General features: G+C 33.6%; 1 protein-coding gene across 4 annotated transcripts in view; it reads left to right on the forward strand.

Moving 5' to 3' along the window:
• The window catches only part of Tenm1 (teneurin transmembrane protein 1), a 796,988-nt gene that overhangs the window by 502,110 nt on the left and 278,367 nt on the right, over positions 1 to 16,511 (forward strand). For 3 of the 4 annotated variants that reach the window (XM_048797132.1, XM_048797133.1, XM_015498498.2), the window contains one exon: positions 5,487 to 5,639. In XM_048797132.1, coding sequence (XP_048653089.1) covers positions 5,487 to 5,639 — 153 coding nt within the window. The remainder of the gene's footprint in view (positions 1 to 5,486; positions 5,640 to 16,511) is intronic. The other variant, XM_015498499.2, reaches the window with a different exon arrangement.

Below are 16,511 nucleotides of genomic sequence, written 5' to 3' on the forward strand. Positions count from 1 at the left end.
TATATATATATATATATATATATATATATGTGTGTGTGTGTGTGTGTGTGTGTGTGTGTGTGTGCGCGCGCGCGCATATGTATGTATATATACATATTGGTACTGGGAATTGATCCCAGGGATGCTCAACCACTGAGTCACATTCTCCAGCCCTTTTTAATTTTTTTTTTTATTTTGAGATAGGGTCTCACTAAGTTGCATAGAGTCTAAGTTGCTGCAGCTAGCGTTGAACTTGAAATCTTTTTGCCTTAGCCTCCCAACCCACTGGAGTATGTATATTTGTATGTCTTTAGGAACAATAACTTTAACCTTGCTTGAGGTCATGAGTATTTGTATTAGATCTACTTTTACTAGCAATGCTCATTTATATGTGTATGTTCTGGTATGAGAGATTTTAGTGCTATTACTTTCTATTCACTTCCTGCTTCTTGGTGATCAGTTCCTGAAATGGTTTAGAGCACTGAGATAACATAATTGTGAATCCAATCCTTATGTGTACGAGTTTTCTATCACTTTTTTGACTCCTTAGTCCTCCTCACACAGCCCATGTAAGATTTCAGGACTATTTGTAATTTCTCTTCCCTCTGCCAGGAAGGTTCTTCCACCAGATATTCATAATGAATTCACATCATTTCAATCTTGGTTCAAATATACCTCCTCTGAGAGGCCTTTACTGACCACCTTTACCTGTTCTTTTCTTCATAGCACTTATAACTATCTGACAATATCTCATTTATTTATTTGTTTACATAGCATGTATATTCTGTTTCATAATTTATATTTTATCATATTTTTCTTTGTCAGTCTTAACCCATTACCCTGTCATATAAGTTCTGGGAGGGTAAGGAGTTTTTCATTGTTGGCACTGCTATAAACTTAAAAATAAAATAGTTCCTGGCACAAAGGAGGGCCTCAAAAATATTTGTTGAGCTAATATATGAATATAACTTATATCATAAATTTGTTCATTACCCTTAATTCTAGCCAGTTAGCTCATAATGCCTATACTTGGAATTGAAGGACTCAGCTAACTAAGATTTAAGGATGCATGTCAATATCCTCTAAGGATGCATGTCAATATCCTCTATGCATACACATATCCTCTATCCAAAGCTGACACATGGCCAATGTGTACTAATTAAGCCATCTTGGTTATTTATATCTGATAATGCATTTTGGTTGGACAGTACCTATTCTGTTTTGACAATTAACTATTTTAAATATTATATTCCCTGTATTCACCTGTATAAAATATGGAAAGTACATTACCAGTGTGCTTGGCATGTGCTTTGAATATATATGTTGAATAAATCAATAAATAATCCCCATAGGTGAAGTACTACCATATCCTTTTAGTTGTCCATTGACATATTCCACAGGTCAGCATAATTTTATTTATTTGCTTAGTATGGAAAAACTATTCTCTATTTTTAATAAAACTCAGACACTATAGTTGTTTAGTAACCACATTCTACCCTGCACATAAATGCACTTTGGGCTTTTTTTCATGCCTCAGCAATATGGAAGTTCAATTAGGAAGAGAGAAAAGGCCAGGAGCCTTTCCATGGTACTCCAGATCTGTAGCAAGTAATTAACTTTTATTATATATTCAAATATACATTCCACACAGTTTGTTCCCCAGGAGAGATATATTAAACTTAAGGAATTATAAAGCCTTACTACTCTCAAAGAGTATTCACTAAATGTGCCCATACCTCTGTATCTGCCTTGATTGGCTGCAAGCAGTCTATTTAATTTGATAGTAAAAAAATTAATCCTTACCTTATATATTTTGAAGTGAATCTCTCCACCACATGAATTTTTCTAACATTTTCTAGTGCCCTCAGGAAACTAGCTTAACTTAAAGTACATAAAATAGGTCTTCAAAATGAGAGCCACTCTGCCTTTTGTTACATATGGTCCATCTAATTTCATAAAAAAGTAATTGAACCAAGGAAATGAAACACATTTTCAATATAGTTAGTAATATCCATTATATCCAAATTATTGGGGGGGGGCACAGAATATACCAAATTTTCTGTAATACTGATAAATGCCTTTAACTGGGACAAGTATATCTTTGAGTCCTTTGGCAAGGAAATTTCAATAATGTCACTAGTATAACTTTATTAACATGCCATACCATACCTTACTCAGAACCAGTGTCGTTTGGTTTTAGTTGTTTCCAATAATTGAGAGAGAAATTCATCAGACAGTATTGGCCTTAATCCAAAGAAAAGGATAGAAACCAATTAAATGCTTAAAAGTTTTAAGGGTAAATTAAAAAGTAGGTGCTAGAAATCTCTTTAGTTCCAACTAAAAGTGGATGAATGATTTTTAAATAGGTTACCTGCCTAGCTTCTCAGTTTTCAGTCACTAGTTCATATACTAAATGAGTATATTAAATTAGCCCCTTTCAGATTGCCTGAGAACACAAAGAAAAATATGAGATGACTTATAAGTGGTTTCCTGCTTTTTTTTTTTTTTTTTTGTCTTTTGGTAGAATTTAGTTGATATTGAAAAATATAATGAGAAAAATAAATTTAAAAAAATTCTGTAGCTTCTGCCCCAGGCACTATTCTCTCCCTTCAATTACCTCATTCACTCTCACATCTTAAACTGTTGCTTCTGTGCATGTATACCATTGTAGTCTTGTTCTAGTTTAAAATTTTCCCCAGAACTTCAACCCTTTTGTGGTTAATATAGCTATGTACATGTTCTACCAGTCCTTGGAACCCAACATCCCCAAAATTGAATTCATTGCATTCCTATAATCACCTCAAAGCATATGTTCAACTACTCATTATTCAATAAAACATATGTGGTACCAACTATTCAGAGGTTAAGTGAAGAATTCCCTAAATTTATTAATAATCCCACCATTTTTTCAGTTACTATGGCTGAAAATCTTTATCATTTTAAATTACAATTTTACCCACACTTTTTCTTATGCCTCACCTAGTATACCTACATACCTATATAAGATATGTATACACACACACACACACACACACACACCCATACACATGCACACATAGAGACACACACACCATGAACACATATAGAGCTTGTTGCCAAATTCTAAGTTGCCATTTATGAAATTTCTTCTTAAGGAATTGCCTTTTTTGCCTTCTCACTCTAAAAACTTGAGACATTCTTTGGACACCACCTTAATTGAGACACTAATTATTTCTCACCTATATTATTGCAATGCCATTCCAATTGGTTTCCTTGAATTATCTTTAGGCCTCCAGTTCATCCTTCTCCACACTATTACTGGGTTTATCTTTATACAAAAGGTATTCTGATGATATCATTTGTTTGCCTAAAACCCTCTTTTTCTCTGCATTGCTACCTAATTAATCTTTTGAAAGAAAATTCTGATCATCTCCCATCTGCTCAGAAAATAACAATGTTGCACTGTTACTTAAGATATTAACTCCAGTTATTCAAGGGTGGTATTCACTCATTGTCTTTCTACAATGTGACCCTAATCTACCTTTCTGGTTTTAACTTCCACAACTACCTCCACAAAACTAAGCTCTAATGGATCCAAGAAACTTAATTGTTTCAGTCAGCTTTTTCACTGCTATGACCAAAAGACCTAACAATAACAATTACAGTAGGAAAGTTTTATTTGTGGGCTCACAGTTTCAGAGATCTCAGTCCATAGATGGCCAGCTCCATTGCGCTGGGTCCAAGGTATGGCAGAACATCATGGTAGAGGAGTGTGGTAGAGGAAAGTGTCTCAGGATTTGCACCAAGAAGCAGAGAGAAAGAAAGCTCTGCTCAACAAGGAATATACACACACACATACACACACACACATACACTATATATATATATAGTGTGTGTGTATATATATATATATGCACACACATACACATACAATACATACATACATACATACACACACACACATACACACACATATACAATAAAGACAGGACCCCAGGGACCCACCTCCTCCAGCCACATCCTACCTGTCTACAGTTACCATCCAATTAATTCCTATCAATGAATTCATGCACTGATTAGGTTAAAACTGATTGGGTTATAACCCATTCATTTCACCTCTAAACTTTCTTGCATTGTCTCATACTTAAACTGTTGGGGGACAACTCACATCTGAACATTTCTTTTGCTTCAAGTACATCCTATACTTGACAAATTCATAATTGTTCAACCAGCCTCTTCTTCCCTCTCAATTGTCACCCATCAAAGTCCTACACATTTTTCAAAGTTCATCTCTAAAATTCATTCATAAAATCATTCTTAATCAGTCCAGCCAAATTTAAGACATCATTCCTTTAAACTGTTTCTCTTCAAATAAAATCTTCTTGTTCTCTAGGTGGCAAATATCACATGTTCACTGTAAAATATACAGAAAATATAGAAACCATAAGGAGGAAAATAAAAATCCTTTGTAAGCTCCCTGTACTATATCCTTCAGCATATTCTTGCTCCAGAAATGAACACACACACACCACACACACAAGTCATATCATACTATTCATACTGTTTAGGAACCTGATATTTTTTTCATATGATGCATCATGAATATTTCCCATTTCATTGCTTGATATTCTGCAACATGATTTCAGTAGCCACAGTCTTTTATTATTTACTATATTTAGCCAGTTATTTGATGAAACCTCGCTTAGTGAATATTTAGATTTATCAGAACTTTTTAGTATTATTTTCAAATGTTATGATCAATAGTCATAGTCTACCACATTCGTAGTTAATTCATAGACATTGAATTATTGGCTCAAAGGATCAACCAGATTTTAAAGATTTTGTTTATTTTTTGGGGGGGAGGGTGCCACATTTCCCTCCATAAAGCTCACTGTATTTTTATATTTCTATCAAGATTAAGTGTGCTATTTCCCTGCATAATGACCAATTACATATACTTTTTAATCTTCTTACAAAAATCTGAACTTCTTGTGTCAATTCTTCCATATACTATTATGGTTATTTTATACTTACAATACTACCAAATCCCATGCCATTCGTCATCTAGACTTAAACACCTGTAGCAGCTATCATAGGGTCTTATGCACATGAGGCATTCAGGATATATTTTCTGAATTGAATTGAATTTAATCAGAACCACTGGGAAGATTTCCCATGTTCTCTTGATAGTCTATTAACATTACTCTGCAGTAGTTTCCTTGTGCAAACGAAAGTTAGGTAAGTGGAGAGGGAACAGGTGGGTCACAGCACTGAAGAGCTGAGTTAAATCCCACTGTTACTGCTAATCCTCCCATCTCTAACCCTATTTCTGGGATATCTTTAGCTTCAGAGCTTTAACAACAGCTACTTGGAAAAGTAGTGTAGTAAAATGGTGTAGGTGTATACTCCTTGCTCGACCTAACTAAAAGATAACTGGTTATGGTGTTTCTAGGTACAAAAGGATAGCTGGTTTTGGAGGCCTTGTCAGTGAGTTGGAATAAGTTAATATATGACTTGTTTTCTTGCAGCAGTACATTTGTTTGGCCTGACTTGGCAATTGCAACCAGTTGAAGGACAGCTCTATGAAAATGGAATTAGCAAAGGGAACAGAGGGACGGAATCCATGGATACTACTTACTCTCCAATTGGAGGAAAAGTTTCTGACAAATCAGAGAAAAAAGGTACAGTGATCAAAATGATTGATTGATTATTGATTAATTTTTTTCTAAATTAGTCATTAAGACCATATGTAGGATGGTTTCACTTCACATTAAATTTCATGATCACTTGAAAGAAGTACTCTAATGTGAACTGAATAAATACATGTAAATGTATTGTCAAAACAAATTTTTCTTTTCTCCAGTGCCTTGAGTACAAACCAATTAAACTTTTCAGATATGTTGGCAATTTTTAAAATAGACAAATATTTACTGAATGGAACTTTCAATACAATGGAAATTACATTTCACATATAGCTACCCTGAAGCAACATGGGATTTTGATTAAGTTCTCTTGTGTCCAAGCCCAACATTTTTATATAACATTTTACAAAGGGCATACAGAAATTTCTTTTGTTTACAGTAAAAAAGGCTTTTTTTCTGCTTAATATGAGGGTGAATGTTTATGTCAAAATAGGAGAACATAGCTTTTTTTCTGGCTGGAGACCTTGAATCATTTCTAGTTGGGGAAATGTCATATCACTTTGAGTCCTGATTTGATAACTTTAACCAACATGGGCTTCAACTAACTATCTGACTGATTTACAATAAATTATCATAATACTAGTACTCCCAACTTCTTACTCACATTGAATGCCATTAGTTTTAATATATAATCATTAAAAACAACTGGATGTTTGTATTATGGCTGCTTTTCAAATAAGACTCAGTACAAAGGACCCAAGCTGTGTTAAATTTCAGGAAGACAATTCGAAAAACAGAAATGATAACATGTATAGCCAGCACTATCATAGGTATTTTTAGGAGATCAAAAATAAACAAATAAATGAGTGATCCAAACCTTACACTCAAGAAGCTTATGATTTTATAGGGGTAATAGGATAATTTTGTTTTGGTTCATCATTTCCAAATAAGATATGTTGTTTTTTGATTGCTTGAGCTAGTACTCTTGATGTGTGTGCTTAATTCCTTTTGGAGGGTTGTTTGTAGGTTTCATTTTTCTTTGCTTTTGAAATAGTTAACTTTGCTATGGTCCATGCTTCAATGAAAAAGAATACTCATGGGGTTGTGGCTCAGTGGTAGAGCACTGGCCTAGCATGTATGAGGCACTGGGTTCAATTCTCAGCACTGCATATAAATAAATAAAATAAAGGTCCATCAACAACTAAAAATTATTTTTAAAAAATAATACTTATGGTTCAGGAGAAGATAATAGCTTTGTTGTAGTTTTCAGTAATGATACAAGTTTTCTTTACATAGTTTGAAAATATGTTTCCAGGCTGGACTCATCAACAGTTTCATTGTTATTGCTGAGTGGAGTTGAGGGGCGTAAAGGATTCAGAGATGACAGAAGAAGGGGTTTGAGTACACACATTTCTTCCTAATTTCCTTTACCTGATTTTTCTCATTCCTTTATGTCTGAAGAAATATCTATCTGCTCAGGGTTTCTTGTCATTGATATTGAAATTCAGAAATATCTGAAGGAAATGAAAAATATAAGATAGGAGTAGGTTATCACATAGGTATCATCAGAGTATATTTAATTTTGTATTCTATCTCAGATATCTTATGATACATTTCTAAAAAGTAGGTTGATGATGATGGCCAAAATTGCTTTAACAATTATCAGGGGTCAAGAATTGTTACAAACACTTTACTTGTATTATATCATGAAGGAAACATATTATGATTGCCAATCTCCAATTGAGAAACAGAAGCACAGAGAGAGTAAGTAATTTGTCCCAGATAACAGAGCTAGAAACTGGTGGACTGATTACAGAGCCCTGTTTCTTAACTTCTGTGCTATAATTAATCCTTGAATAACAGATATTTGAACTCTTAGGGTCCTTTACATGCCAGTTATTATTTGAAGATGTGTTGCAATTTGAAAAAAAAAATTCACAGATCAACCATATAGCCTATAAGTAGCCAGAAAAAAAAATTAAGCCAGGTGCAGTAGCGCACACCTATAATCCCAGTGCTTGGGAGACTTAGGCAAGGAGAATCGCGAGTTCATAGCCAATTTCAGCAAAAGCGAGGCACTAAGCAACTCAGTGAGACCCTGTCTCTAAATGAAATACAAAAATTAGGACTGAGGATGTGGCTCAGTGGTCGAGGGCCCCTGAATTCAATCCCTGGTACCCCCCCCAAAAAAAAACAGGTAAGTCATGAATGCAGAAAAATATATGATATATGTAGATAACAGCTTATTTATCATTTACTATCATAAAATTTATGCAAAACTTTTTAAAAGTTAAAATTTATCAAAACATATGCACAAAAATACTTATAGACCATCCATGGCACTATTCACAGTCAAAAGTAATGTAAACCTGAAGATGCAGTATTAGATTGTAATTACATAAAAATTGCATATAGTGCATACAGTAGTAGTATAATAACTTTGTTGCCACCTCCTATACCTATTGTGGTAAGCTCACGTTTGAGAATATCTGCTTCAAACACCCTGTGACACTGATCATCTCAATGTCAGCAGTTTTTTTCTCTAGTAAATTGTGTATCACAGTAAAAAAAAAAATGATCTCTTGCAATTCTTGCATATTTTCACTGTTTATAATTCATATAGCATACAAAATATGGGCTGATCAATTGATTGTGTTATTGGTAGGGCTTCTGATCAATGGCAGGCTACTAGCAGTTAGGTTTTTGGGGAGTCATAAGTTTTACATGGATTTTTTACCATGCAGGAAGCAGTGCCCCTAACCTCCACATGGTTCCAGGGTCAACTGTGTACTGAATATAGACATGAAATGTATACGAAGACCACAATTTTTTTTTACATAATAAAACAAAACCCCAGAATCTATTCATGATAGAATTTGGATAAATTCTATTCACTTATATTTTTAAAGTATTGTGATAAATTTCATAAGTTAAAAAAACAATTTGTATTCTGCTCAATTATAACAACACAGAAGGCAAAACAATTTCAATTTAATACTTTAGTAAGAAAAATCATTATAGATTGTTAGTATATAAACAAATTATTAGCTTAAACTGATTTTTTATGAATCCTGGACAAAAAAGTAGGAACATCATGTTTCTACTCTATTTGATCTTTACTTCTAATTACTTATCGAATAAAAACAGAGCTCTATTTTTGATAATGCCATGTGTATAGTAAAGCAAACCTTGCAGAAGATGTAATACAATATAGGGATATTTTCAAATGGTCAGCTGAATCCTTTTATAATTTTCTAGATAGCACATACCCTGTAAATACAGTTCTGGAAGGTTGTATTGATGCTTTATGCCCTAAATTATGAAACTGACAACCACATAATATTTTTTTACATTATTTTCTTTACTATCTTGGAGGATTGAGCATTGTAGCATTGTGGTTAAGAGCCTGGACTCTGGAGTCAGGCACATGTGGTACAGAATACTGACTGTGTCATTTACTGACTTTCCAACCTTAAGTAATTGACACAACCTTGCTGAACCAATGTCCTTATCTGTAATGTAAGGATGATAATAACAGTACCTGTCTCATATGGTTGTAGTGAGGAGTAAATGAGACAATGGCTCTAAAGTATATATCATAATTTCTGGCACAGTGTTTAACAATAAATAATATTAGGCCAGAAGACTGGAAAATTACCTTCAGTTTTTAAAACATTCATTTACATTCAATTGGGTCCTACAACACTGGTAGCAACTTTTCTATATATGATGATCTCCTTGCGATATGATGTTTTCTTTTCTTAAAATTTGGGCTATTTTTATTTAACCAATTTAACATCTATTGTTTTTAAATTACCACTATCATCAGATGATGGATAAGTAGAAAAGCACTTTAAAAAATCAAATTTACTAGAATTGGTGCCACATGAACAGTTATTGTATGTGTCTCATTAGGAAATCGAATTATTTTTTCAGCACTTAATTATCTAAATGAAAGGGGAAAGGGGCGTTTGGTTATAGACATTTAGTATGCTAAAATTTTTAAAAACATTCTAGAATTTAAGATGTCACACTCTCACACTGGCATATGCCAAAATAAAAATTTAAAGAAACCATAAGTTGTCATTGTTCAATAAACACTTATAGAATTTAAGGCATCATACTAATATAATCCTTAAGTATCTTTGAATCTTACATACTACTCACAACTCTTTCCATTTAACTAGCAAATATTATATAACAACTACTTCAAACAAAGCAAAGAAAGATAGGAACAAGGTTTACTTCTAAATCTGCATCATGTAACATTCATAAATAATTAAAATAATTGCAAAATAATTTATCAACAAGTTTAGAATATTAAAATCTTCATGCTTATCCAGTCCAACAACTTTATTTAAAGGTAAAGAAAATTAATCCCAAAAAGTTCAAGATCACTCAGAAAGAACTGGGACTAAAACTGAGGACACTGGTTCCACATTTTATGTTTTTTCAACTCTGTTATCATAATGATGTAACACAAATTAAATATGTAAATTGCTGAAGAACTTCTCAATCACGAAGTGTCAAACACAAAAACTGAACAAGTAAGGAAATTGATTTTATTCAGGCTATTGCAATATAGAGGTTTAGCTTAGTCTTTTATAGAGAGGAGTAGATAAGTTTCATGTGGGGTAATCCACAGGGGGATTGTTTTGTACTCGGGAAGTCTCCATCAGTTAACTGTGCAGAAAATGTTTATCTCTGTACCTAGCTAGTTTGGGGACACAATTTTAATGTCAGGTAATTATTAATGAGACAAATAATGGGGATTTGGAGAATCTGTGTCTGGGACTAAAAATGAGGACATCTGATTCCACATTTTGTTTTTCATATATTATTGTAATACTGGAACACGAATATATAAATTGCAGCAGTCATACAAAGAATGGACAGAGAGATTTATCTAATAAGACATGTAGGGAAAGTATGTCGTGTGTATTTGTGTGTGTGTGTGTGTGTGTGTAGTTTTCCAGTAAGCCACTTTTCAGAACACAAAAGAGTAGGGGGATTTTTTAGCCAGTACTGTTTTCCAGGAGCGTAGGGCTTAGGTAAAGCCCAACATTTTCAGTAGCTGTCTCAATGAGATAAAATTTATTGAGTCCAAGAGTACCAAATTCCTGCAAGTTGATGCAAAAACAGAACACCAGGAACTAAGAAGGGTGGTGGGAGAGAGAACTGAAGGATACTAAAGGCAGATTTTGTTTCCTTAACAATTTTGCAAAAGATTGGCCTTGAGGGGGAGTGGCATTTCTTTGAAATTCATCCTACAAGATCAATCACCACAAAGCTGAAGGAAAAAAAAATGACACTTTCTAGTCAGTGTCTGTTGAATATATGACCATGTAAACAACACTCATTTGATTGATACGACACAATTTATATCCTGTCGTGAAGATGCTTTAGCCAAGACCCAATAGTGACTACAGTTTCACCTCTCTATGCTCCACTTTCTCATCTGAAAAATAAAGGAGCTTGGCTTTCAACCCTTTCTGGGGCTAGAGAACAGGACTAATGGGTCAGTGAATCCCTTTTTGCAAATTAAATCTTACTTGAAAATTAGAAATTTAAATATAAAACAAAGAAGGTGATGGAAGGATGCACATCTTTGTCAAACCTCGCACTCCCTTTTCTTTTCCTTTCTATGCTATCCATTCTCTTGGCAGCTTCTAAGGCTTTGACTAACATGGGGTAATGCTCAGCAAGATGAGTTTAGCTCTGAGGTCCTGTCCAGATGTGCATGTCATGAGTCAATGAATTCAAATTCTGCAGTTAAGGAAGAACAATTAGTCAATCCAAATAAAAATGGACTTATCTTTACAAAAAGGGTACACTCTGGGAAATGGTTGAAAAATATGATTGTAAACCATATTTTTCATTTAAAGTACTTGCTGCAAGTTTTGTTGTAATTTGAATAATTAATCCCGTTTTCTGAAGTACAAGTTTGGATTTCTGACATGTATATAACAATAACAGAGGGCACTTAGAAACCATTTACAATTTCAAAATATTTTATAAAACAGCTATGTATTTTACCACATAACCATTTTATGCTATGGCAGCTATTGTTACCCTGTTTTATAGTTGAAAATGAAACACAAGAAGTTAAGTAACTTGCCTTGCATAATCAACATAATGATTATAAGCAGAGCTGAGATTGGGATCTAGTTTTTCCTGTTAGTTCATTACACTACTTTGGGCCCTTTCTTTTTTATAAAATTATTTTCTCAAGGCTAATTATTTAACAGCTATCTAGATTTCAGATCTCAAACCATCCAGTCCAAATGTATATCCCTAAGAGTACTTTGCAATTTTAAATTTCATATCAAAGACCTCTCTGTTCAGATGCTCTGCCCACTCCTACTCAATCTAAAAGATATATGTACACAAACACAGACAGTGCTTTTTGAACTCTGAACTTTGAAATTTTACTGACAGTGTAAAATGTGCCTTTAACAACTACATTTCATTGTATACTTGGTGGAAGGATTGTGTCTGTGTGTGTGTTTGCCTTTTTACCTTTGTTTTGTCGAACCTGAGACACAGAGAGATTGAAACAATCTATGCAATGATAGTTGTGGCCTTTGAATAACAGGTTAAATTTTAAATTTGCTTAGAATTTTGCAGATATTTTTTCACAGACCCAATCAGCAGGTCAGTATTCATTTTGTGGTACAAAACTAAAGAACTGCACCAACCCTACCCAGGTAATCATTGTGCATTCAGATGGAACACAGTCCTGCAGCATAATGCTGTGGTTCTTCGGTATTGGTTCAAAGGACATGTGGATATTAAAATGCACTCAGCTGCCCTTTGAGTCAACCCACAGTTGCAGTATCTTTTACTTAAAGGATATCATAGCCCAGGACATTGTGGTAGAATTGAGAATAATTCATATAAGCACAACAAACCACATGAATAAAATAGTAGTAATGCACTAACAAAGACAACATTGTTGGGAGCTTAACATTATTATTTTTAAAGATTGATGGCAAATTACAGTAAATGCTTCCTATAATGCTATATAGATATTTCTCTAACACAAGGTTTCAGAGGGCCCAGCTAGAGTGCTGCAGCTTGTTTTCAACTATATTAAATCACTTTATCAATATACTTCAGTTTTAACAAAGGCTTTCCTAAAGCATACTGGAGACCTGACTTCTAAAACAGATTTATGGAAAGGATTCCCTATGCTAAAAGGCAAACTTATTTATTATATAAAAAGTTCATGTTAAATGTTCTTGGTCATATATGTTTAATGTTTCATTCTTATTTCATTGTAATTATATTTTATTTATTTTTAAAATATTTTTTATTTTATTTATTTTTTAAAAAACTAAATACACACCTTTCCTGTGATGCCAGAAAAAATGGACCTAACTTGTGGTCCTTACAGTCAATAGGCTCCATCTAACAAGGACACTAAGTGGACTTGTGCTTCCAAGTAAGGGGATCCTCCCTTAGCATCTTTACAACATCTGAGTTTTCTGGAGGAGCCAGCCATTGTAGAAATTTATCAGCCATGTATATATCTGGTTCTGTAAGGATGTATTTATATCCATTTTAGCCTATGTTACTTTTGGAGGAAGTTCAAAACATTACTAGCTTTTTTGTGAAGTCAACTGTAGTTCTAGTTTATGTGAAATTTACTTTTGAAAATGAAGTCCTAAAGTTTAGGTATTTAATGCACAAGTCTGCATTTTCACACTGTGTAACTTGTAATCCTACACATAATAATCATATCTCCTTTCTCTGCCTCCACCTAGTATTAAGAGTCTTTGGGTTAACTTAGTCATTTGAGTTGCCTTTTTATTTCCATTGTATGTCCTCCTGAAAGTGTCTTGACCAGAAGACAAATACCATCTTCTTCTGGAAGAGGGAAGAATAAAAGTAGAAAGTTGGGTTGACAGAGACATGTTTAACCAATTCAAACCCTTCATTAAAATAATAACAAGAGAAGAAAAATTTAAATAGTACTATTTAGAAACACAGAAACTCATGATCTTTAATGCTCTATGGACCAACTTGGTAATTTAACTGTACTAAATATATTCAAAAGTTAACAAATGGGGTGGGGTTGTAGCTCAGTGGTAGCGCACTTGCCTGGCATGTATGAGGTACTGGGTTCCATCCTAAGCACCACGTAAAAATAAAATAAAGGTATTGTGTTCACCTACAACTAAAAAATATGTAAAATAAATAAAAAGGTATTATATCCATCTATAACTAAAAAAATTTAAGTTAACAAATGAAGCGGAAGACATAGTTTGCCCTTGAGAAGATTCCTATTAAATAGGGGAACTAGAAGAAAATTGGATACATATAGGCACAATGCAAAATAACATACAATCAACTGTTGTACAGAAATGAAATAAGGTATTTAAAGGCTTAAAAGAAAGATGAAAAGGTCACTATTTTTTAGAAATAGTGTGACTTTTTTGATTTTTTTCTTAGGGAAACAAGAAAAATCAATCCTGGTGACCTTAAGGAGTACATAATTAGGAGAATGAAATAATAGAGTGATAAGAGAAAATGCAGATGATAATAGACTAAGAGATAAGTGCATAGTGAAACAGATGAAGGCACTTTGGCAAGGAAAGGAAGGAGATAAATAGTATGATAACTAGAAAAGGAGGCATTGGGTTATTTTATTCTCCTTTTTTTCTAAAACAAGAGAGATTTGGGTTTATTGAAAGACAAAGAATAAAAAAGTGAATAGAGGGAGAGATTGAGGATGCTAGTAAGAAAGGAGATTGGGAAGGGAACCAAAGTCCCAGAGGAAGCCGAGCAAGTGGAGGAAGGAGCCTTGGAAATAAACCGGGACATGAAATTATATGGTAAACTGAATATGAAAGAGACTACATATATAAATTCAAAAAGAGGACACAGTAAGTGTTCAATAAATATTAACATCTATTTTTATCCATATTGTTAATGTTACTCTGCAATGAGTTTTGTCTTTGAGAAATTTTAATTTGATATTATTGAAGATTTTTCTGGGTTCCTAAAAGGTAGACATTAAAGACTGCAACAATATGTTACCTATGAAAACTGGTGCTTATGCCAGATGCTTCGCTGTCTGAAAGTCAAATACAAAATGTTGTACAACTCCTTTATTACTCTCAACTATATGATAGGTAGATCATCATATAATTTTTTTAATTAAATGCCCAGGGAGTAGATATGAGTACCCTGTCCTTGGGAGATTTTTATTCTAAATGAAAGGGAAATCTGGATAAACTGATCTATGATTAGCCCCCCTACCAACATTCTAAAGTCCAAAATGATGTGAACTTAATAACTTACATACCTATATACAACAATATTTAGCATTGTATAAAATATAGAAAATAGGCATCTCTGCTGCTTACTCCTAAACACATTTTTTTTCTTTGGTTTGGTTTGGTACCAGGGATTGAACCCAGGGGCACTTAACTACTGAGCCACATCCCAGCCCCTTTTATATTTGTATTTTGAGACAGGGTCTCACTGAATTACTTAGGGCTTTGCTAAGTTGCTGAGGCTGGCTTTGAACTTGTGATTCTCCTGCCTCAGTCTCCTAAGCTGCTGAGATTACAGGTGTGCACCACCTTGTCCAGTCCAGTCACATGTTTTAAAAGAACTGTCCAAGGAACAGTTCAAATTCTAGGTAGTAAGCGACATTCTAAAACCACTTAGAAATGTCTCAGATCTCTTTTGACAGTGCACTATAGTTTGTATGTGTATGTATTAGTGTGCTATGTCAATTTATGCTTTATAACCATATTTTGTAAGAGATTTGTCGAGCTATAATTTATATATTATTTGCTGATTTAAAATGCACAATTCACTAAATTTAGTATATTCATAGAGTTGTGTAGCTATCACTACTACTTAATTTTAACTCATTTTCATCATACCAAAAGGAAACCTCACAGACATTGCCCGTCACTCCGTATGAAACATCCCCACCTCCCCCTCACCCCTGGAAATCATGTTGTATCATGATTGTTGTAATTTACATGTTGTATCCTTAGATTTGAATACTTCCACATATCATATAAATAGAATCATATAATATGTAACTTTTGGCTCTGATTTCTTATATGTTTTCAAGGTTAATAAATGTCATAGCATATATCAATATTTCATTTTTTAATGGGTGAACAGCATTCCATTGAATGATTTATGCATTCATCAATTGATAGAACTTTTGTGGATTTTCACTTTTTGGCTACTATGAATGATGCTGCTATGAACATTTGTGTACAAGTTTTTGATAGCACCTGTTTTCATTTTGTCAGGGGTGGGGGGATATTCCAAGTAGTAGAATAGCTGGGTCATGTGGTATATGTTTAACTCTTTGAGGAACTGGTGAACAGTTTTCCAAAGTAGCTTCATAATTTGCCATTGACACCAGCAATTTATGAGAATGTGAATTGCTCCACGTCTTTGCCAACACTTGTTATTTTCTGGGTTTTTTTTAATGTTAACCACCCTTATAGGTATAAAGTGGCAACTCAATGTGGTTTTGATTTGCATATCCCTGCTAACTAACGATGTTGAACTTCTATTGTTGTGCTTACTGGCCATCTATATATCTTCTTTGAAGAAATATCTATTCAAGTAACTTGCCCATTTTCAATTATGTGTCTTTTTTACTGTTGAGGTATATATTTTCTAAATGTATTCTACATTAAAGTCCCTTATTCAATATATGATTGGCAAATATTTTCTCCCATTCTATAGGCTGTCTTTCCATTTTCTTGATAGTGTCCTTTGAAGCTCAAAAGTTTTAAATTTCAGTGAAGTCCAATTTGTCTACCATTTCTTTTGTTATTTATTGTTGTCAAATCCATTGTTGAAAAAAATTATGTGTAGGTCTTCATCTGAGAATTTTATAGTTTTAGCCCTTACTATCAGGGTCAGGCT

Source organism: Marmota marmota, unplaced genomic scaffold, assembly GCF_001458135.2.
Source record: "Marmota marmota marmota unplaced genomic scaffold, marMar, whole genome shotgun sequence".
Lineage (NCBI taxonomy): Eukaryota > Metazoa > Chordata > Mammalia > Rodentia > Sciuridae > Marmota > Marmota marmota.